Raw genomic sequence first — 25,084 nt, 5'->3', positions numbered from 1 at the left:
AATCTTTGGAATTCTCTACCCCAGGGAGCAGTAGAGGCTGGGTCATTTAATGTATTCAAGACTGAGTTAGACAAATTTTTGACCTACAAGATTATCAAGGGTTAAGGGGCACAGGCAGGAAAGTAGAGTTAAAGCACACACAGATCAGCCATGATCGTATTGAATTGCAGAACAGGCCCAAGGGGCCGAATGGCCTACTCCTGCTCCTATTCCTTGTGTTCCTTTTTTCTAAACATCGGTTGTCCAGCCCATGAGTAAAAATAGCACATGCAAATTGGGTATATGTATATTTCTTCTAAAAATCAGGTTTTATTTGCTGCCCATTTTTAATTTGTTATGTTTGCCTTATCTGGAGAATTAAAGGCACATTTTGGGAGGAAGGTGACTCTCTGAAACATGGAAGTGTGACTGGAGCCAACTCTGTTGGATTCCACTTGTTTTATTCTGTTTACATGGGATGTTGGCATTGCTGGCATAGCATTTAATGCCTATCCCTAATTGCCCTCGAGAAGGTGATGGTGAGATGCTTTTTTGAAATGCTATAGTGTGATGTAAGTACACCCACAGTAATGTTAATTAAAGAGTACCAGGACTTTGACCCAGTGCTGATGAAGGAATGGTCATATATTTCCAAGCCGGATTGTGTTTGTCTTGGCGGGGAGCTTGCAGATGGCGGTGTTCCTGCTGCCCTTGTCCTTCCAGGTGGTAGAGGTATTGTTGAAGAAGCCCTGGTAAAGTTGTTGCAATGCATCTTGTGGATGGTACACACTGCAGTCACAATGCCCCAGTGGTGGAAGGACTGAATGTTTAAGGCTGCTTTGTCCTGGATGGTGTTGAGCTTCTTGAGTGTTGTTGGAACAGCACTCATCCAGACAAGTGGAGAGTATTCCATCACACTCCTGACTTACACTTTGTAGATGGTAGCTTTAAGGAGTCAGGGACTTAGTTACCACACTGCAGAATACCCAACCTCTGACCTGCTTTGGTAGCTACAGTATTTATCTGGCTGGTCCAGTTAAATTTCTGGTCAATGGTGATCTCTAGGATGTTGATGGTGGGGATTTGGTGATGGCAATGCTGTTGAATGTCAAGGGAGTGTTAGATTCTCTCATGTTGTAGGTGATCATTCCCTGGCACTTGTGTATGCAAATATAACTTGCCATTATCAGACCTGTCCAAGTTTTGTTGCATGCAGCTGTGAATAGCTTTATTATCTGGAGAGTTGCAAATGGAACTGAACACAGTATAATCATCAGCAACCATTAACACTTCTGAACTTATGCTGGAGCAAAGTTCATTGATGAAGTAACTGAAGATGGTTGGGCCATCCAACTAACCTTCATACTACCCTGAGGAACTCCTGAGACAATGTCCTGGGACTCAGATAATTGACCTCCAACAACCTCAGCCATCTTCCTTTTTGCTAGCTGTGACTTCAGTCATTTGTTAAAGTGTGGTGTGAGGCCTCTTTTGAACTCCATTTGAATTTGTTTCTTACAATTTAAGTAACAAGAGTTATTGAACCAGCCATACACCATAGTACTGTTACTCAAACCAAATAAAAACCAGTTTCAGTTGTCTCAGGATATGCAGAATTCTGGTGCATAAAAAATATTATTTTGCCTTATATGTATCAATGGCCATCAGCAAAGTGTATAATACTAGCACGATCAAGATGAAACTGGATTGATCAGAGAAAGTGATTTAGGGTAATGGAAGTTGTGGTAAATTTTGAACTTTGAAACTCTGAGAGATAGTGCAACAATTGCATAGAGTCCTACCTTCTTCACAGATAAATTATTGCCAAACACAGTTTATGCAATGTACTTATCCAGAAAGATAAGTCTATTCAGCAACACTTGAAAACATAGTTAGTGCCATATACCTATGTATTTTGAACCCTCTATGTCCTTCATGATGCCTATGATTTAAAATAAAATTCCCCCAATCCTAAACAATCAGAAACACAAAAATGACTAAAAGGGGAAACTACTGTATGTGGGGTAATGAGCTTTGCAGAAATGTAGGGTGACACTGGACCCAAAGCATTTATTGCAGGGGCAGGTACTTTACTGTAGATCCCAAATAGCACTGCACATTGTTGTCTTTAATGGGTGTTATTCAGCATTTGGCATGTTTCTATCATGGCTTAAATTACAGAGATTACTTCTTTAATCATTTACTCACTCAAAGAAGTGCAGAACAAGCCTGTTAAATTTCATTAATTAAAAATAACGCCCACATATTTTGTTACCTAGTTTTGATGGAAGTCATTCGTTGTAAATTTAAAGTAGGTGGTGCTCCAATTTTTCAAATGAATCTGTGATCTGTTTTACTATTTCAGATTACATCTCCGGCAGCTATTTTTTTTTTTGCCCTTCATAGACCTGACATAATTGCAACAATAATAATACTTTCTTTTAAAACATAAGCGCATCATAAAAACAAATAAACCTAAACTATAAAACTAACAATCTTCATCTTCAGAAAGATAAAAAAAAGCAAGTACAGTAATTGTTGTAGAGGTAGATATAATTGACAATTATTTCACCTTTATAAAAACGTCATCTCCTTCTGTGATGTTTATCTGCTGTCTGGACTGAGGTTCATAACTGTGCCATTCCTCCTTGCTGGGCCGTTTGCGGTTAATAACTTTAAGGGGCTGTGCAGGAGTGAGTGGAAAACGGAAGGGTAAGTGTTCATAGCATGAGAAGTGCTAATTAAATAAATATACACAGGCACATATAGCTTGAATTCTATAAACACATTTGTTATAGCTTGTGAATTGCAATACGGATGCGATTAATATAAGGAATGAATGTGATGGATTTCAGTTACTGGGTCACTCCATTTCATGGCAGATTGTGAGGATGCAGGAATGATAGAAAGAGGTGATAGCATTGAGGAGCTGGCTGGCAGCATTGCAGCAATGTCAATTTATACTCACCACAGTCTGGTACTTGCTATTATTTTCACTGTTCAGCTGCAACACAACCTTACTGTGATCCTCTCCAATTTCTTCACTCGAGAAGAATTCACTTAGTTTCTGCACACTGAAAGAAAAATATAATGACTTATAGCGGATCAATAGATACTGGGAGGGTCAGGAAAACATGTGACAGTGCACTTACTTAGCCATGCATTGATAACTGATAAAACAGCTTAATCTGATGTGAGAAATATTTCAAACCCTTTTAAAAATGTTACCCTGTTTTCTCTTGGACACTTGTTGCAGTACAGGTCCACAGGCATTGGCTGCATTCCATTCTGTTGCCTAAATATGTATTTTTGTTGTATGTAGTGCATATTGATTGGTTATTCAGCCAACTGGGATGAGTGAGAAGAGGGTTTTCAATTGGCCTAATCCAGTTCTAACTCAGGAATATATTTTCTGATGAAGAGTCATACGGACTCGAAACGTTAACTGTATTCCTCTCCGCAGATGCTGTCAGACCTGCTGAGTTTTTCCAGCTATTTTTGTTTTTATTTCAGATTTCCAGCATCCGCAGTATTTTGCTTTTATATATTTTCCTTTATTGGTTAAAGCTTACGAAACACATTTTGACTTTTTTTTGCTAACACTAGCATGTGTAGTAAAACATACCAGCTATTGCCTAAACATGCATCTTTCAGCAGCACTTACTGCAATGTGGTCCGAAACAGAAACCTATGCTAATTTTCCTTTCAGAATCTGCATATCAATTCAGTTGCCTGCTCGACTTAGTAACTCCTCTTAGGTAAGTCTCTCCGCTTGGTGCCATCAATGCTTTGGTATAGGCATTATAGATTAAATGATATAAAAGTTAATCCGAATTATTTCTGGCCAGTAGTTTTTAAACTGACTTAAATTTAGCCACCCCCCACTCCCCCCACCCACCCCCACTCCCCCCACTCAGCAAGAATGGTGCTTCAGAGGTGTTAAGACTGGATTGAGTCAACTTACCAGTCAGAGGTCCATTCCTGCCTGGCACCATTTGATCTTCCCTGACTTTCCAGTCAACCAAGGCTCTTGCTACAGTCAGCTATGGGCATGCTTAAGTGCAGAAGTTGTGGCTCAATAGTGATTTTAACATTGTGTCAGGAGGTGTCCTGCATTGTGTGAGACCCAACATGCAACCCAGGAGAAGAAGGGTTAACTGGCTAGAAGAGACCAAGGTAAATTTTTCACTATATTCTATTTAATGAAGACTCTGTGGTACAGGACGAGCAGGAGTCCTCCCACGCACTGCCCTCCATTTCCTCCCCTCCCACCACCTCCACAGCCAAGGACCTCAAGGAGTCCTTGGGTCTCCCCTGCCTCTCATTCTTGGCGAGAACTTAAACTACCAAAGGCCTTGGCAGAACTGAGGATATGCTGAGGACAGTTCCGGTGGGTCCCTGGACTCCTAAGGTTCCTGGGCCAATTTCCAGCTGCCCCCTGAGCTTCCAGCCCCACCCTAAAGAAGGTATTAAGGGAAAAATATGTGGGATGAAGACATAATTGATTACATGGCTATAACATGGCTTTCCAAATGGTGAGTTGTGACCCCAGGTGAGATTTTGTTCAGGTGCAGCGATGGATGTTGTGGAGCTTGGACTGACTTCCGACAGCTACAAGGGCCCCCACTCAACAGCTGAAGCCTCCCTCCATGCTCAAAACCTCTTGCACCCCCCATATTTTCACTCTGGCATCACATGAAGTCTGAGGTATTAAGATGGGGTCACATGGGAAAAAATTTGGAAAACACTGCATTATAAAACCAATTACCTATGGCCAGTTTGCAGGTCCAATTGATTATTTGGGCTGGATTTTCACCGAGTCGGGCCAACTCTGGAGGCCTTTTAAAATTGCGGGGGAGCCCGATTCCAGGATTCCTGCCCTCTTTCCCGGCGCCTGCAATTTTTGACTCGATCCCGCCCCTGCCTCCTCAAAGTGAAAATGGTGCGTGTTGGGTGGGGGGAGGGGGGGAGTTATATGGAGACAGATCTGCTGATTTGAGCTTCCCTCGGGCGCTGTGCATTTCAGGCACTGCATAAGTGCACTTGTTGCTCTTGTTGTTGTTGTCTCAGTTTTAGCACCCATGCATTGTGACAGTATCAAGTGGACCAAAGGATCAAACATTATGGTCTTTGAACGGTATTTTACCTCACTAAAGCTTTGACAGTAGAGCGAACCACACTGGAGAGCAGGAAGAGGGGTGTGACCAGGATATGGAAGAGGGAGAGTGAGGCGAAGGCCACTGCTGGCGAGAGGTCTGCATTCTCATAGAGGCGGGTGTGAACAACAAAAGTCTTTTGGAAAATTAGAAAAATAATTGAAATCACCTCTGCATGAGTGAATAAAAATACATTTGAAGTCAAAATTAGATTTGCAAAGCAATCACACAAAAAATTGAACAAGCACAATTCAGTCTTTCCTGAACAGAAATGAGTCTTGGATTTAAACACTTTTTAGTTGGAGATTCTAATTCTAACTGTCCAATGAAAAGCAGGAGGGTGAGCATTAAAAATGCCTGGGTTACTTACTTGCCAGAAAGCTGCCTGGATCCCACCTTTCCAAGATACTAATGGATATTTCTGTACAGGCAGCTAAGTGGCCATGCCAAAGTCGATAGATTCCTAAGTCATGCATGTTCATCGGGAGCCAATACTATAAACAGACCATGACACAGATGCCACAACCTTTCCACAAGAAGACCAGCGTGAAGTGTATCAGAAAGCTAAAGAGGTCTTTTGGGTAGGATTTTTACTTTTCCTTGGTGGGACCAAGAGCAGCAGGAGTGCTCCTCGCGACCTCGATCACAAGGAAAGTTTAGGTCTCCCTGCGCCTGAACTAATTTTCCTGAGGTTGGCAACTACTTTCCACTCTTTCCGGGTAGGTGTGGCCATTATTAATCATCGTTTAAAGGTACAAAAATTCAAGGAGGTCGATTTTAACTTTTGGGTTGCCAACTGACCCCATACCAGCAGTGAAGAGGCTGGAGCAATTTTGAGGCTTGGGTCTCATTCACCATATTTGCCAGACTGCACTGCACCAGAAGACCATCAGGACTTTAAAAGAAAATATTTAGGAAATATTTAGGTGTAACATTCGGAGCATAAGACACATGGCAATTTTAGATAAACTAGCCTCATCAGTTCCCAGGGGGATAATAAGCAGAGTCGGAAGTGGGTCAGCCACTTGCGGCATAGGCCAGATAGTTAAATAAAAGGAGTCTTGGCCTCCAAAAAAGATTTAGAAATTAGTTACTTAGTAAATTGTATCTGTGTGTATTTTTGAATTATTAACATATTGATAACTTCAGCCTCCATAGTGCAAGGCTAATATTTGCAAAGGAATCATACATTGTGTTAGAGCAAATTAAATACCAGCTACTTACTGTGAGAACTGCTGCAATGGGTATTGCTGCATTCATGAAAACTGCAAATAAAAGAAAACCTTGTGAAGCTACAAGGTAAAAGCAGCTCAGTACTAACAGTACAACAGGTAATGTGTTTCATTCTGGTAACGTGGCTTGAATTTTACAGGACATAGGACCCAGGGTTCTAAATTATCACAGGTTAGTTGCAATTTGGGAGCATCTACTTTAGTGTTGCACTATGATGCATGCCTGTCGCAGTAACTTAGACATCTACTTGCTTCACTTACAGTTATCCTTGTCCATCCATCCTCATTGATAGTAGAACCAAAAGGGGACCACCTGAAAAAACCAGCCTGCTGCAAAGTCACATTGAGATTGAAGTGGGGGAATGTTACTACTAAACTACAAAGACAAAGGGCGGAATCATCCCAGGTTTGCACAAAGTGCGGCAGTGGGCAGAGAAAACGACATTTTGCCCGCTGGCTGGAATGGAGGTTTCACACGCCGTATTGTCCCAAACCCGCCGCATTAATTATGCATTCTGGGGAAACACGCCATATCGATGGTGGGCGGGCTCTCATTCACCCACCATGCCATCGCCTTGTCGTTTCATCACGCCAGGCACCACATTAAAAGTCCAGGCACAAGCACACCTCTCTGCTTCCACCCAGGACTGCTGCACAGAAGACAGGATGGCCCCGAAAGGTAAAAAGACTGCAGCCCCCCTGTTTAGCGATGCATCCCTCGAGCACCTTTTAGACGCCGTGGAGGCCCGCCATGATGTCCTCTACCCCTGCTGTGGCTGCAGGAGGGCCAGCAGCACCATCCATCCACCATGGGAGGTGGTGGCAGTGGTGGTCCGTGCCAATGCCTCGCAAAAGAGGACAGCCACCCAGTGCCGCAAAAGATGATTGCTTTCATCCATTCCGCCAAGGAAGTCACTCTTCTCATCACTCTCAACTCACAGACTCACAAACACATTACACATCCACAGGGATCTCACACCTCAAGTGGCAACACCACTAACTCTCACACACACCCTCACATCTCCATCAGGCTCATAACCTTTCAAGCTCGTGTCCTCATCCTGTCCATGGCTCCACTCACCACACCAACATTCCATGCAGTGCCATATGTCCTGCTCACACTCTCTCCACCTGTTTCCATGTAGGAGAAGCTGACACACATCAGCAGGGAAAGGTCCCAGACTGGGGATGGAATGGCCCACATTAAGCCCCTCACTCATTTTGAGGAGTATGCCATCAAGGTGACTGGTGAGAACCTGGACTGTGCCTACGGTGATGGTGAGGCTGGCAGCAAACACCCTCGTGAGGATCCTGTACCACATCATCCACCTCTCAATGTAAAAGTGAGTGCTCTCTCTCCTGCTTTTGACTCTGCTGCTACGCACTAGTTATCTCTACTCTGGTTCACAGGGAGCTCTGCCAAGCGACTGACACCCTTAGCCAGCCAATCCCTCAGCTCCATCCAGGTCCTCATCTCCAACCAAGAGGACACCTCCTCCATTGAAGAGCTGGAAATAAGCAGCCTGGATGGCCTGTCACAGCGCTTATCCACACGCTCCACCAGTGCAAAGACACACATCTCGGTGGGACCTAAATCTAGAGCAGGCTCGGCTTCACAACCTGGTGGTCCTTCCCCTGAAGGAGTCAGGCTGGGGCCCCCGGGCATCCGATGGGAGGGGGAATGGCAGCTGGACACCCATGTGTCATCCGCTCAGTAACCTCAGAGGCTGTCCTCTCCTTCCGAGTCCCTTTTGCCTGTGAGCCCCTCAACCTCATCCCCTGTCACTGCAGAGGGAGCATCTAGCCAATGTGTGATTCTGGAGGGATTTGTGTGTGTGTAGCAGGGCCTTTTGGAGCCTCGTGCAAGCACTCTCCTACACACGCAGATCCTTCACGTATCATACTCACCTCAATGTCCTGAGCATTTTCTATGCTGCCTGCTGAGGCTAACTTTCAGTTGTCTAACTGAGCTGACCTGCATCTCCGCCCACCAACTGATCACACTTCCATGCAGCACCTGATCTTGTCCACTACGACTCTCGTTTCACTTTCAATTTAAACAACATGGTGCTGATTCAGTTCTTCATTCACCCCACCATCCTTTCCCCTCCCCCAGTCACTCATTTCCTCTCCTCCAACACAGTTGCCCCCCACTCAGCATCAACTTCTACCTCCCCTCCGTGACCTACCAGCCACAACCCTTTGCTTTCAGGGATGTTCACATGAATGTCTACGTCCCCTACCTACCTGAAAATCCCACCCCCATCCACATTCACCTCCCCGACCTCCTCCTTCCCACCCCAAGGGTCCGTGTCCGCCTCCACCAACCACCCTCGCCGTCCCTTCTACCGTTACTGTTGAACCCTCACCCTACCACCTCACTCTGCCCTCTGTCATTCTCACCATTTCCTCGTACCACGCCCACCCTCAGTTAGCTCCCCAGGAGGTAGTCATGGACTCATCAGAGGCCACCTTTGCACGTTCACCTGGACGTTTAACCCCTCCACAGCCCTTCCCCCCTCTGGACCCTTCCCCCCTTGGAACTCCTTCCCCACCTGGACTCCTGCCCCCTTAGTCCTCCCCCACCTTGGACTCCCCACCACCCCCGCTTAGTCCTTTCCCCTTCCTGACCCCTACAGGTGCCCTTACTTCTTCCACCACCCTTAGTACTTTCCCCTCCCTGACTCTTACCTCCAGCCTTCTTCCTCCAACCTCACTCCTTCCCCCTTCCTGCCTCCTTCAGATACCCTTCTTCCTCCAGCCTAACTCCTTCCCCCTTCCTGACTCCTTCCTCCACCTTTAGTTCTTCCTTCACTCTTATTCCCTCCCCTCTCCATACTCCTTCCTCCATCCTTACTCCCTCCCCTCTATGCACTCCTTCTTCCTCAGACTCCCTCCCCTCTCCACGCACATTCCACCCCCGGGACTTCCTCCCCTCTCTATGTGCCTTCCTCCCCCTGGACCCCTTCCCCTCTCTGCACTCCTTCTTCCCCCTGGACTCACTCCCCTCTCCACACTCCTTCCCCCAACAAACTCCTTCCACCCTCCGAACTCCTTCCCTTACATCTTCCACCCCCCTTACACCTACCCCCCCAGTTGCCGTCCCAAGTTACCCTGTCCTCCCCTCATACTCCTTCCCCCTCCAAACCTCCCCCTGACAAATTTTCTCCCTTCCCCAACCTCACCACATCCTGACACCTTTGTTTCCCCCCTCCTCCCAACTTCACCCCTCTGTGACACCCCTTCCTCTCCCAGTCGATCCTAGGCCTTCCTCTCCCACCCCCGGTACATCTTCCTCTCCCAAACACAGTTAGACCTTCCTCTCCACTCCCTTGACCATCATCCGTTGTGAGCAGATTCTCAACAGTAACTTTCCAACGGATGTGCGCGATGTGAGCAAGGCCCTGGTGGTAATTCCTGACTTTTGCATGTCACACTTGTCAAGACGTGTTCTGCACCAGTGTGCAATCACACCAACGTGGGCAGACGATCCACTGGGGGGGATATGATTCCAGCGAGCTGGCCTTATAATGATATGCAGATGTATTACCATGAGGTTCCCGACGTCCAACGGTGGGAAACGCGGCCCACCATTGATGGGCTGAACGGACGATCACAACATCGTGAAACCGATTTCTGGCCTTTTTACCATATTGTCTGCTGCCAAGCATGCCCGACACACCAGCGGGCATGGAAAATTTACCCAAACAGTGACTCATCTGCAAGATGGCAGATTTTTTAAAGAACAACACATTGCTTATGCTGAACCAAGAGGTTTTTGTTTCTAATGAGGGCAGAGTGTACACTCCCATCTTCTCTTGCATGAAGGATACGGTGCAGGTTTTTACTTTTACTGCCAACTGTTTAGGATATGGGTTTTCATAGTAAACGTCATGAAATAATAGCTAAAGAAAATGTTAAATTAATTGTCTTTTTCATGAAGTATTACTGCAACAGATCATTGTGTTTTCCAACTTCTCTATTTCCAGTTTGAATGACAGGCCATTGATCAATACCCATAGTAAGCCTGCTGACTCTGATAACTACCTTGACTACACTTCCTCCAATCATACTTCCTGTAAGGACTCTATTCCATTCTCCCAGTTTCTCCATCTCATCTGTTCTAATGATGCCATCTTCCATATCAATGCTTCACTATGTCTTCCATTCTTCTCAGTTAAGGATTCCCCTCCAGCATGATTAACAAGGTCCTCGTCCATCCCATTTCCTCCACTTCTGCTCTCACTCTTTTTCCTTCCTCTCAGAAGCACAATAGGTTTCCCTTTGTCTTCACCTTCCACCCACCAGCCTCCACATTCAATGGATCATCCTTCACCTTGTCACCTCCAGCGAGATGCCAGTATTGAACACATCTTCATCTCTTCTCCCTGCCCATTTCAGCATCTCAAGGAATCATTCTCTCCATGACACTCTGGTCTACTCCTAAATCACTCCCAACTATCTCCCCTCTCCCCCTTCACATTCAAGCACAGGAAATGCAACACGTACCCTTTTACCTCGTCCCTTCCCACTTTCCAGGGCCCCAAGCTCTCCTTCCAGGCGAAACAGTAATTTACTTTTACTCCTCCAATTTAGTATATTGTATTCATTGCTCACAATCTGGCCTTTTCTACAATGCAGAAACCAAATGCAGATTGAGTGACAGCTTTGTGAAACACCTCCATTCAGTCTGCAAGAATCACCCTGAGCTACTGGCCATCTATCATTTTAATCCTCTGCCCCACTCCCAACTCTGACCTCTCAGTTCTTGGCCTCCAACACCATTCCAATGAAACTCAATGTAAGTTCAAAGAGCAGCATTTCATCTTTTGAATTAGACACTTTACAGCCTTTCAAACACAACAATGAGCCAGCAACTTCAGATCATAAACTCTGTCCCCTTTGTTTTGGACACTAGGCTGTTGGTACTGATTCTGCTTTTCCCATTTACATCTCTTCTAGACTTATCTTTTGTTTCTTTATTCATCCAATTACCATTCACTTTGGCCTTGCTCCATCATCTCTTTTGTCCTTTAATCACTCCTGTCTTCGACCCAATCATAGACATTCCGTTTGGTTCTTATCTCCCCTTCTTGCTTTGTTGCTTAAACTCTGTTACATCTCTACATTTTTCCAGTTCTGATAAATCTTCATCAACCTGGAACATTGGGCTGGAATTCCTGACCCAGTGGCAATGGGATTGGAGGTGGGGGCTCATAGAAAATATGGGTTGGCAGCATTGGGATGGCTTCCCAACACTTTCCAACCTCCAGGGCACATTCCTAGGGTGAGCTGAGAATTGGCTCTCCTGACTGCTACATGGAAGCAGGCAGCCAATTAGTCAAATTAAGGCCCCACTTTCGAGCCATTTTGTGCTGGCGCCTATATTTTACTGACATCGGAGCGGCCTCCCCGTTGTGTGTGGAGGTCATCACCTCAATCAAGGCAGCCTCACAGCTATAAGCAAGGGAGCCAACAGAGTTGGAGACTCTATGCCTGGATGATGTAGCTGCAGAGTTGAAAGATTGCTGTCCAATCAGTGACTAGGTCTGTGGACAGTTCCTCGCCCCCTCACCCAATAAGATGGTTTACCAGCTTTGTGCCTTTAATTTATGACTTCAATGCAGGTAGCCAAGGGCGCCTCCATGTTGTGTCACCCTTCTGCTCACCTGCTGCCTTGGTAGTGCCCACCACTCCTGATGGGGCCTTACATTGCACTGGGCCCTCTGATTGGGCCTGCAGCATCAGGACCCTGCCTGTTGTCCTTAATGGGATGGTGCACTGACAACATGGACGGGCTTGGGACCCCCATATGGGTCCGACATCAGGGTACTGATGCCTGCGGGAAAGTGCAGTGATTAATTTTGTTTCTCCTTCCACAGACACTGCTTGGCCTGCATTTTCTGTTCTTATTTCAGCCTTACTGAGTGTTGGGTTTACCAGAAGAACACTCTTTGGGACTGGGCTCTGATAATATGCCTTCCATCTATTTTACTTTGTTTACCACTGCTACAAAACCCCAAAGTATGTGGTTTCACTAAAGAAAATACAGACCATAAAGAACTTATCAATTACATTTCTTGTTCCATAACATCTGGGTTGCAGTAAAGTTTCAGGAGAACTTAGATGCTGGGGCATTTTGACAACCATACATTAAGAAACATTATCAATGGTTTCAATTGAATTAATAATTTTGATTCCTTTCTAGTTCTCTGTTATCCTGTACGTCATTGTTAAAGGTGCTCAAATAAAATTAAAACTAACAAAGGCTGCTGAAATGAGGTTACTAAAAATATAAAATATAATAGACTCCTTGAGTCCCAGTGCAAGGTAATGTGAATGGATGTATGATGGCTTTGCCAGTGTTATCCAGCCAGATTTCTCCCTACTGGTTAGATTGGACTTGAACCATTATGAACCAATGGAGTGAATGGAGAGCTTCTTAATGTGCAAAACCAAACTCGAGGAACTAAAGGAGATCAATAAAAATCAAAGAAACTGCAAGTTAACCCACAAGGGCAACGTATTCATGCTTAATAATCAATTTATGGAACATACTGCCACCTAGTGCGGTGAGTGTTAACTCAGTTAAAGTATTCAAAAGCTAATTAGATCGATTCCTGATTCAATATTGAATCAAGAGATTTAAGTTTGGGTAAGAAATCAGATTTTGTTCGGAAACTTGACCTGGACACTACAACAGCATCAATGTTAACATTGGGCAGGATTGTGTTGTGCAGGCACTGTGGCAGGAGGGAAGTGCCAACAATGGCTTCAGTTAAGGCCCAGGCAAACAGAACCTTCGAACCTCCTTTATACATTTCTGCATTAACCCTTCCTGAAAGCTGTGTGGGTGAAGCACAGACCATGAACAGGATTTTGCATGGTAGAACTCTCTGGGCACTTAGGGAATGGTCCCTAACACTAAAGTAAATTATTGAGTGGGGTGGGGGGGTTCCAATGGTAAGTGTGAATGGGGATGTGGGGGAACTCAAGACTTAGGAGGTCCACTCCTGTTCCTCCAGACACTCAACGAAAACTTTCAATTAAGAAAGCATTTGCCAGGGTCTCTCCTGGCCTTCAGCAAGCAATCTGCAGTTAAAATCACACTGGGTTCTGAATTATATCACTGGACCTTGACATTTCTATATTAATAAGGCGCCTTGCTGTCTGCAACGGATGACCTCAAAGGTCCAGAAAACTCAGGAGTTAAAATCACAAACGTAACAGGAAGTGCCCACTCACTATTTTAGCCCCTTTCCCACATCAATTCTGCCAGGCAAGCAGGGTTAAAATTGGGATGAAAGACTTCATTCAATATTTATTGGGGCACACTAGGAATCAAACAGGGTTGCCGAGAAATCAGTTGTGCAAATTCTACCCAATGAAAAATTATAATGTAACTGTGCCATTTTATGCAGAAACTCATATTTCAAGCTTATCCATCAGAGTGCTTGGCAATTAATACCTTTAATAGAATTACAGAAATGTTACAGGGCAGAAGGAGACCACTCAGTCCATCATGTCTGCACTGGCTCTTCAAATGTGCATTTCATTTGGTACCATTCTCCTGCTTTCACCCTATAATCCTGCACATGTCAAATTGCAATTGTCAAACAGGTTTGAGGTACTCACAACCTGTGCGGACGAAAGTAAGGTCTACAAGGTGGATGAGCAAGCTGGCCATGGCACCATGGTACAGGAAGCCATTCAAGTGGGAGACAACAGGAATGTAGTGGTAGTAGGGGACAGTATAGTGAGGGCGATTGACACTGTTCTCTGCAACAAAGAACAAGAGTCCAGAGCGTTGTGTTGCCTGCTCGGTGCCAGGTTCGGGACATCTGCTCGGGGCTGGAGAGGAACTTGCAGTGGGAGGGGGATGATTCAGTCGTTGTGATCCATGTAGGTACCAATAACATTGGCAGGACAAGGATGGAGTTTCTGCACAGTTATTATGAGAAGCTAGGAACCAAATTAAGCAGAACCTGAAAGGTATTAATCTCTGGATTATTACCTGAGCCACATGCAAATTGGCATAGAGCAAAAAAGATTAGAGGGACAAATGCGTGGCTCAAAGACTGGTGTGGGAGAAGTGGGCTCTAGATTGTGGGGCACTGGCACCAGTATTGGGGAAAGTGGGGGCTGTACTGTTGGGACGGTCTACACCTGAACAATGCTGGGATGTGTGTTCTCACGAATCACATTGCTAGGGAAGTTGAGAGAGCTTTAGAATAAACTATGGAGGTGAGGTATCAAGCTTGGGATGTGACAAATCAAGGGGTAGATTCAAGGTAGGATACCATAATAGTAATAAGGGAAATGAGGGTCATAGAATAGCAGGAAGGGACAGAGAGATAAAACCTAAGAATACAGTAATAGTCAAGCCTAGATGTTACAAAGATAACAAAAAAGACAAAACTAAAGGCTCTGTATCTGAATGCATGTAGCATTCATAACAAAGTAAATAAATTGATGGCGTACATTTAAGTAAATAAATATGACCTGATAGTCATTATAGAGACATGGCTGCAGGATGACAGGGGTAGCACTGTTGATCAGGGATGGCATTGGTGCAATTGTTAGAGATGACCTTGGTTCAGGAGATCAGAATTGGCTTGGGTGGAGATGAGGAATAGTAGAGGAAAGAAGTCACTAGTGGGAGTTGTCTACAGGCCCTCTAACAGTAACCACAATGTAGGACAAAGTGTACAAGAAGAAATATTGGGTGCTTGTAACAAAGGGAGAGCAATAATCATGGCTGATTTTCATCTACATATAGGGTAGAATTTTTCAGTGGGAGCGGGCCTGACATGCCGATGCGTAAAACGACGCACGATGACGTTGGGTATGCGTCCCAATGTCATCGTGCAGTCCCGCGATATTTCGTTCGGTGGGCGTACGCCGGAGTTGACTGCGCGCCCGCCAAAATGTAAATGGCCTATTAAGGCCATTAACATAGTAATTATTGTGCTTGTTAATGCTGCCCGTCCAACCTTAAGGTTGGCGGGCAGGCGAAAAGACCAAGTGGCCACATCTGCAGCAAGTGTTGGTTGCTGGAGGAACTCCAGCTCAGAATTGATGAGCTGCAGTCCAAGCTCCAGACGCTACGGCACATCTGGGAGGGGGAGAGTTACCTGGACGCTTTGTATCAGGAGGCGGTCACACCCGGTAGATTAAGTACCTCAAGTCCGGTCAGTGGTCAGGGTCAGCAGGGTGTGACTGCAAGTGAGGCAAGTAGAGGGATCCTGTGTTCAGGAACAGAGGAGCCTCAGCTCTTGACCTTGTCCAACAGGTACGAGGTACTTGCTCCCTGTGTGGATGAGGAAGAGGGCTGTAGGGAGGATGAGCCAGCTGACCACGGCACCGTGGCACAGGAGGCCATTCAAGAGGGGGGAGCAAAAAGACAAGTGGTAGTTGTAGGGGATTCTATAATTAGGGGAATTGATAGCATCCTTTGTAAACAGGATCAAGAGTCCCGCATGGTATGTTGCCAGGGTGAGGGACATCTCTGACCGGCTTGAAAGGATATTGGAGAGGGAGGAGGAGGATCCAGTTGTTGTGGTCCAAGTTGGGCCAAATAACATAGATAAGACTAGGAAAGAGGACTTGTTTGGGGATTATCAGGAACTAGGAACTAAATTAAAGAATAGGTCCTCAAGGGTTATAATCTCCGGATTACTACCCGAGCCACGTGCAAATTGGCATAGGGACGCGAGAATAAGGGAAGTAAACACATGGCTAAAGGAGTGGTGCGGGAAAGAAGGGTTCCATTTCGTGGGGCACTGGCATCAGTATTGGAACAGGAGGGATCTGTATCGTTGGGACGGTCTCCACCTGAACCGATCTGGGACCAATGTTCTAGCGAAAAGGGTAAATAGGGTGGTCAACAGGACTTTAAACTAGAAAGTGGGTGGGGTGGGGGGAAGGGTAAAACTCCAAGAAGTATGACTAATGGGAAACAAAGCAGCAGGTTAACGTGTGGGGGGGTGGATTCAACTTCATGGAAAATTATGAAAAAACTGAAAAGAAAGGAGAGCCCAGGAGAGGCTATTAAAGTCTCCAGAACACAAAATAGGACAGAGTGTTTGAAAAGGGCTAGGAATCTAACTTCAAGCACATCAGATAAAGGGATGACAATGAGAAAGGGAACGGGAAATACAGGACTGAAGGTGTTGTATCTGAATGCATGCAGTATACGAAATAAGGTAAATGAGCTTGTGGCACAGATTGAAATTGGCAGGTATGATGTGGTGGGCATTACGGAGACATGGCTGCAAGGGGATCAGGATTGGGAGCTAAATATCCAAGGATATACATCCTATTGAAAAGATAGGCAGATTGGCAGAGGGGGTGGGATTGCTTTGTTAGTAAAAAAACGAAATTAAATCGATAGCAAGAAATGATGTAGGGTCAGATGATGTAGAACCTGTGTGGGTAGAGTTGAGGAACCGCAAAGGTAAAAAAACCATAATGGGAGTTATGTACAGGCCTCCGAACAGTAGTCAGGATGTGGGGCACAAGATACACCAGGAGATAGAAAAGGTGTGTAAGAAAGACAAGGTTACAGTGATCATGGGGGATTTCAATGTGCAGGTAGACTGGGAAAATCAGGTTGGTAGTGGATCCCAGGAAAAGGAATTTGTGGAATGTCTACGAGATGGCTTTTTGGAGCAGCTTGTGGTGGAGTCCACTAGGGAACAGGCAATTCTAGATTTAGTGATGTGTAATGAGGCAGATTTGATAAGGGAGCTTAAGGTGAAGGAACCCTTAGGAGGAAGTGACCATAATATGATAGAATTTACCCTGCAATTTGAGAGGAAAAAGCTGGAATCAGATGTAACGGTATTACAGTTGAATAAAGGCAACTACAGAGGCATGAGGGAGGAGCTGGCCAGAATTGACTGGGAGATGAGCCTAGCAGGAAAGACAGTGGAACAGCAATGGCAGGAGTTTCTGGGAGTAATTTGGGAGACACAGCAAAAATTCATCCCTAGGAAGACGCTGGAGAAGTAGTAGTGGGGAACAAAGAAATGGCGGAGGAACTGAATAGGCACTTTGCGTCAGTCTTCACAGTGGAAGACACGAGTGACATCCCCAAAGTTCAAGAGAGTTGGGGGGCAGAGGTGAGTATGGTGGCCATTACCAAGGAGAAGGTGCTAGGAAAACTGAAAGGTCTGAAGGTGGATAAATCACCTGGACCAGATGGATTACAGCCCAGAGTTCTGAAGGAGATAGCTGAAGAGATAGTGGAGGCGTTAGTGGTGATCTTTCAGGAATCACTGGAGTCAGGGAGGGTCCCAGAGGACTGGAAAATCGCTAATGTAATCCCCCTGTTTAAGAAGGGAGTGAGGCAAAAGACGGGAAATTACAGGCCGATTAGCCTGACCTCGGTTGTTGGTAAGATTTTAGAGTCCATTATTAAGGACGAGATTTCAGAATACTTGGATATGCATGGTAAAATCGGGCAAAGTTAGCATGGTTTCATCAAGGGGAGGTCATGCCTGACAAATCTGTTAGAATTCTTTGAGGAGGTAACGAGTAGGTTAGACAAAGGAGAGCCAATGGATGTTATCTACTTGGACTTCCAGAAGACCTTTGACAAGGTGCCACACAGGAGGCTGCTCAGTAAGATAAGAGCCTTGGTGTTAGAGGCAAGGTACTAGCATGGATAGAAGATTGGCTGTCTGGCAGGAGGCAGAGAGTGGGGATAAGGGGGTCCTTCTCAGGATGGCGGCCGGTGACTAGTGGAGTTCCGCAGGGGTCAGTGTTGGGACCACAACTTTTCACTTTATACATTAATGATCTAGATGAAGGAACTGAGGGCATCCTGGCTAAGTTTGCAGATGATACAAAGATAGGTGGAGGGACAGGTAATATTGAGGAGGCGGGGAGGCTGCAGAAGGATTTGGACAGGTTAGGAGAATGGGCAAAGAAGTGGCAGATGGAATACAACGTGGGGAAGTGTGAGGTCATGCACTTTGGTAGGAAGAATAGAGGCATAGACTATTTTCTAAATGGGGAAAGAATTCAGAAATCTGGAGTGCAAAGGGACTTGGGAGTCCTAGTCCAGGATTCTCTTAAGGTTAACTTGCAGGTTGACATGGTAGTTAGGAAGACAAATGCAATGTTGGCATTTATTTCGAGAGGACTAGAATATAAAAGCAGGGATGTGCAGCTGAGGCTTTATAAGGCTCTGGTCAGACCACATTTAGTATATTGAGAGTAATTTTGGGCCCCGTATCTCAGGAAGGATATGCTGGCCCCAGAGAGGGTCCAGAGGAGGTTCACGAGAATGATCCCAGGAATGAAAGGCTTAACATATGAGGAACATTTGAGGACTCTGGGTCTATACTCAATGGAGTTTAGAAGGATGAGGGGGGATCTGATTGAAACTTACAGAATACTGAAAGGCCTGGATAGAGTGGACGTGGGGAAGATGTTTCCATTAGTAGGAGAGACTAGGACCCGAGGGCACAGCCTCCGAGTAAAGGGAAGACCTTTTAGAACAGAGATGAGGAGAAATTTCTTCAGCCAAAGAGTGGTGAATCTATGGAATTCATTGCCACAGAAGGCTGTGGAGGCCAGGTCATTGAGTGTATTTAAGACCGAGATAGATAGGTTCTTGATTGGTAAGGGGATCAAAGGTTACGGGGAGAAGGCGGGAGAATGAGGTTGAGAAACTTATCAGCCATGATTGAATGGCGGAGCAGACTCGATGGGCCGAATGGCCTAATTTTTGCTCCTATGTCTTATGGTCTTATGGCCTTCACGTTTTTTAGGAAACCTCATCCACGAGCGGGATGAGGTTTCCTAGAGCTTTTATTAAGTAAATAAAAATTTTTCATAAATATAAAAAACATGTTGCAACTCGTGTGACAGAGTAACATGAGGGAACATGTTTAAATAAATTTATAAACCTTTCATTTAATAATTTTAATATCGATTCAATCTCTCTGAGGCAGTTCCATGCCTCATAGAGATTGAAGTGCTCTTTTGCGCACATGTGTGAAAGAGCGCTGGTCCCGACTCTCCCTCCTTCCCCCGCCCGCACAGGTAGCGCTGAGCGCTACCAGTCGTGTACTACGCTGGGCGGGCCTTAATTGGCCCGCCTGCGTATAATGGAAGCGTGGAGCTGATCGTGGGCAGCGATTGGCTCCGCAACCGCACTTGCCGCTCCCGCCAAATGAAAAATTCTGTCCATAAACTGGAAAAATCAGATTGGCAGTAGTAGCCTGGATGAGGAGTCCATAGAATGCTTTTGAGATAGTGTTTTAGTGCAGCATGTTCTGGAACCAACCAGAGAGCAGGTTATATTAGATTTGATATTGTGTAATGTAACAGGGTTAATTAATCACCCCAGAGCCCCCCAACTAGGTAGCAGCGATCACAATATTGTTGAATTTTACATTCAGTTTGAAAGAGAAAAGCGGGGGTCTAAGACTAGTATCTTAAACTTAAATAAGGGCAATTATGTGGGCATAAAAGCTGAACTAGCTGAAGTGAACTGGGATACTAGGCTAGGGGATAGATCAATAGAGAAGCAGTGGCAGACATTTAAGGGAATATTTTAGGATACTCAGAATAAGTATATTCCGACTATAAAGGAAAGTTCTAAGGACAGAACCCATCATCCATAGTTAACTAAAGAAGTTAAGGAAAGCATTACGCAGGCCAGATGATTGGCCAGAATATAAAGAATGGCAGAGAATGACTAAAAGGTTATCAGGAGAGAGAAATTAAAGCATGAGAGGAAGCTAGCTGGAAAGGTAAAAATGGACAGCAAGAGTTTCTACAGGGGCAGAATTTTCTGCCTGTCAGGCGGGCGGGCCTGACCCAATCTCCAGCGGGCGTGCAGACGATCGCCGCCAGCGAAGCGGGCCACACCGCCATTTTACATGGGCGGGCCAATTAAGGCCCGCTCAGCATGACGTCTGCCAGGAAGCGCTATGCGCTCCCTGTGCGGGCGGGGGGGAATCCCTAAAATCGAGAGTGCGCTCTTTTGTGCATGCGCATGAAAGAGCACACATCTCCCTGAGGCTAAGTGCAGCCTCAGGGAGATCACCTGGACTTTTAAAAATATCAAAAATAGGAAAAAAAAATTCCCTTACATGTCCCCTCATGTGACAAGAACAACTTCATTACAATTTTTAAAACCCTACATGAAGCCTCATCCTGCCGGTGGATGAAGTTTCATGTTTTTTCTATTTGCCGGGGCTCCTGGCCTGCCCGCCAACCTTAAAGTTGGATGGGCAGGTCCTTTAATTGGTTAATTGATCCTGTCAATGGCCTCAAGTGGCCAGGGGTTCCACCCGATGTCATCCCGCATCATTTTATGCGTCGGCAATCGGGCCCCGCCCCCAGCTCGCCGACGGCAAAATTCTGTCTCAGGTATTTAAACAGGATAAGAATAGGTAAAGTGAATGGTGGTCCTCTAGAGAGTGACAGTGGGGAATTAATAGAATATAATAAGGAAATGGCGGATGAAATAAACAAATATTTTGCTTCTGTCTTCACTATAGAAGGTAAAAAAACATTCCGGTAATAGGTGGCGCTAGAAGGTGAAATTACAGTCACTAGGGAAGTGATACTGAGCAAACTGATGGAGCTGCGGGCTGACAAGTCTCCGATTGAATTCATGCTACGGTCTTCAAAGAGGTGGCTAATGTGGTAGAAGATACGTTGGTGTTAATTTTACAAAATTCGCTAGATTCTGAAAAGGTCCCATTAGACTGGAAAATAGCAAATGTAATTCCTCTATTCAAGAAAGGAGAGAGGCAGAAAACAGGAAACTATAGGCCAGTTAGCTTGACGCCTATCGTGGGGAAGTTTTTAGGATCAATCATTAAGGAAGATATAGCTGGGTACTTAGAGAAACTCAAGGGAAGAGTCAGCACGGTTTTATGAACGGGAAATTGAGTTTAACCAATTTATTAGAGTTCTTTGAAGGAGTAACATTCGTTGTGGATATAGGGGAGCCTGTAGTCATACTGTACTTGGATTTCCAGAAGGCATTTGATTAGGTGCCACATCAAAGGGTATTGTGGAAAATAAAAGTTCATGTTGTAGAAAAGATAGAAGATTGGCTGGCTGGCAGCAAACAGAGAGTATGTATAAATGGGTCTTTTTCTGATCGACAGGATGTGACGAGTGGAGTCTTGCAGGGGTCTGTGCCAGGGCCTCAACTTTTTACAATTTATATCAGAATTTATGATTTAGATGAGGGGAGTAAAGGCATGGTAGCTAAATTTGCAGAAGACACAAAGATAGGTAGGGAAGTAAGAAGAGTCATATGGACTCGAAACGTTAACTCTGTCCTTCTCTCCACAGATGCTGTCAGACCTGCTGAGTTTTTCCAGCAATTTTAGTTTTTGCTTCAGATTTCCAGCATCTGCAGTATTTTGCTTTTATTGTAGATAGGAAAGTATGCTGTGAGGAGGACATAAGGAGGTTGCAGACGGAGATAGATAGGTTGAGTTAGTGGGCAAAAAATCTGGCAGATGGAGCGTAATGTAGGAAAATATGAAGTTGTTCATTTTGGCAGGAAGGATAAAAAAACAGAGTATTACTTAAACGGAGAACAGCTGCAGAATTTCAAGGTGCAGAGGGATCTAGGTGTTCCAGTGCATAAGTCGCAAACAGTCAGTATGCTGTACAGCAAGTAATTAAAAAGGTTAATGGAATACTATCCTTTATTATGAGAGGGATTGAACATAAAAGTAAGGATATTATGCTTCAGTTATACAGGGCATTGGTGAGGCCACATCTCGAATATTGTGTGCAGTTTTGGTCTCCTTATTTAAGGAAGGATGTAAATGCGTTGGAGGCAGTTCAAAGGAGGTTTACTAGATTTGATTGGGTTGTCTTATGAGGAATGTTAGACAGACTGGGCTTGTTTCCACTGGAGTTTAGAAGAGTGAGGAGTGACTTGATTGAAGTATATAAGATCCTGAAGGGTACTGTCAAGGTGGACATAGAAAGGATGTTTCCTCTTGTGGGTAAGTCCAGAACTAGGGGGCACTGTTTTAAAATTAGGGGTTGCCCTTTTGCGACAGAGATGAGAGAATTTTTTTCTCTCAGAGGGTTGTGCGACTTTGGAAGTCTCTGCATCCGAAGGTGGTGGACGCAGGGTCATTGAATATTTTAAGGCAGAAGTAGATAGATTCTTATTGGGCAAGGGAATCAAAGGTTATCGGAGGTAGGTAGGGATGTGGAATTCGACACACAAACAGATCAGCCATGATCTTATTAATTGGCGGAACAGGCACGATGGGCTGAATGGCCTACTTCTGCTCCTAATTTACATGTTCGTGCAGTGTTCGTATGTTCAGGCAGTGCATTCCAGACCTTAACCACTTGCTGCGTGAAAAAGTTTTTCCGCTGTCGCTTTTGCTTCTTTTACCAATTACTTTAAATCTATGCCCTCTTATTCTTATATAAAAGCAAAATACTGTGGATGCGTTAAATCTGAAACAAAAACAGAAAATTCTGGAAAAACTCAGCAGATCTAACAGCATCTGTGGAGAGAAAAATGAAGTTAACATTTTGAGTCCATATGACTCTTCTTCAGAGCCTGCTCATACTTGGTCCTTTCACGAGTTTGCAGTGATTGGCTCTAGTGATATCTATACAATATTTTTATATAAATAGCATTCTGTGATTGCATGAGACTAATTCAGTATCTACTGGTATTCCTAGAGGCAGTCTTGTGATCGAGTCATGTTCAATCTCATTGGCCTCATATTTTTGTTGCAACACTTTGACAAAAGTAATATTTACCTTTAGTCATTTGATTTGTCTTTAGTCATTTGATTTGTCTTAGACCTTATTATTTTTAGACATGGGTATCATTGGTCATGAAGCTGGATCTGCCTATCTTTATATGTTAATATTGAATACTGCAAACCATTCTGTTTACTACCAAGCATATTTCTGCCTGTTAGTATTGCCCTTCTTTGGTGCTGCCAATATACTTGAAATGTTAAGTAAACAGACACTGACCACTTGACCATATCAACAAGAAAACAATTGAGCTGGAAAGTATATATCTTCATCTCATACTTCCTTAATGAGAATCATGCAAAATAGTCATGTGTAAATTGATATTTTAAATTTTAATGGGAACCAAGTGATGGGACAGCTAATAGAGCTGAAGAATAGAATATTTTTTTCTATTTTTGCACACAATGTGAGCATCAAACACTCACATATACAGCACAGTTAGATATGGAATCAGGCTATTCTATCCCAATAGTGTGTCTTAGCTCCAAGCTGAGAGGAGCATCTCCATAAACCATTACCCACATAACACATACTGTGGGCTCCTGTGAGATTGGTAATTTAATAGCAATTAGCACTTAACTCTCAGCAGTTTTGTGCTGTGGTCTAAGGTTCACTACATCAATTGATGTTGTCTTTGAGAGCCACATAAAAATACATGTTGCAGTAGGGGAATTCATGTGGTATTTTATAGGATGTTTTATATGGTTTAGAGATCAGTGAAGCAGCTGGAAGCAGTGCAAACTGTATCAAAGATTGTGCTGTATCAGACTGGGTTTCAAAAGCTTGGGCAGAATCTTGGGCAGAATCCCCTGCTCGCCGAGGCGTCAAATGATGTGCGGTGAATTCGGGCGTGCGTCCCGATGTTACCGTGCCTCATTCAGATTTTCAGTTTGGCGGGTGCGCACCCGAGTCGGCTGCGCGCCCGCTGAACTGTCAAAGGCCTATTAAGGCCAGTTAACTATCAATTAAAACAATAAACTGAGCTCCCCGTCCAACCTTAAGGTTGGCGAGTAGGCGAAGAGCCCAGGCGGCCTTCACATTTTTCATGGAACCTCATCCAAGGGTGGGATGAAGTTTCATGAAGGGTTTTAAAGGTTTGAAAAAGTTTTTAATAAAATTCATAGAGCTGTCCCAGCTCATGTGACAGTTTCTCATGAGGGGACATGTCCTGAAAATTTTTTTTTCCCTTCATTATAATTTTTTAAACTTAAACTAATCTCCCTGAGGCAGCTCTGTGCCTCAGGGAGATTTCTGCACTCTTTCGTGCGCATGCGTGTAAGAGCACAGGCCCCCCCGCCCGCACAGGGAGCGCTCAGCGCTTCCAGGTGCACGTCACGCTGGGTGAGCCTTAATTGGCCCGCCCATGTAAAATGGTGCTGCCCAGCCGATCACGGGCGATGACTGGCTGCGCGCACCCCCGCACCCGCTCCTGCACAACCCCCCCTGCCAGGGAGAAAATTCTCCCCCTTGAGTTTTTCCTATTTACCCTGGTGCAGTGCGAAACTACATTGAATCACATTTTGCTTTAGATTAGTTTCACCAACCTGGACTTTCCTTTGTCTTACAAGATTAATGGCTAAAATTAATTTGAGGGAAAAATTTAACAGGCAGGAACGTGTGGGTAAGAGGATAATGTTCCCTCTGAGCTATGCAAGTGTGCAGCTGCGCAACAGTCAGGATTATGCCAATCAGGTACTAATGGGTCACACACATGGGTAATCTTAACAGGACTGGTAGGTGCCTGTTGACTGTTTCAGACTGCACACAGTAAATAGGAGCTACAGGTAACATTGGCTAGGATTGGATGCACAGTTAAATTTGGAGAAAAAAAATAACCACAACCGCAACCTGACTTTTGGGTTTTGTTGAGAGTGTTTGGCTGCAGGGAGTAATCTGTTCACCAGAATCTGCACGTGAGCTCAGGCAGGTGGGAACTGA

General features: G+C 44.8%; 1 protein-coding gene across 4 annotated transcripts in view; it reads right to left on the bottom strand.

The window, feature by feature from the left end:
- abcc8 (ATP-binding cassette, sub-family C (CFTR/MRP), member 8) overlaps positions 1-25,084 on the bottom strand; it is a 291,828-nt gene that overhangs the window by 130,870 nt on the left and 135,874 nt on the right. For all 4 annotated transcript variants that reach the window (XM_078549123.1, XM_078549126.1, XM_078549124.1 and 1 more), the window contains exons 12-15: positions 6,360-6,400; positions 5,126-5,271; positions 2,948-3,053; positions 2,552-2,662 (exon numbers count right to left, since the gene is read on the bottom strand). In XM_078549123.1, the coding sequence (XP_078405249.1) occupies positions 2,552-2,662; positions 2,948-3,053; positions 5,126-5,271; positions 6,360-6,400 (404 nt within the window). The remainder of the gene's footprint in view (positions 1-2,551; positions 2,663-2,947; positions 3,054-5,125; positions 5,272-6,359; positions 6,401-25,084) is intronic.

Source organism: Cetorhinus maximus, chromosome 9 (genome assembly GCF_964194155.1).
Source record: "Cetorhinus maximus chromosome 9, sCetMax3.hap1.1, whole genome shotgun sequence".
NCBI classification, from domain to species: domain Eukaryota; kingdom Metazoa; phylum Chordata; class Chondrichthyes; order Lamniformes; family Cetorhinidae; genus Cetorhinus; species Cetorhinus maximus.
This window is presented reverse-complemented; position numbering and strand designations above follow the sequence as displayed.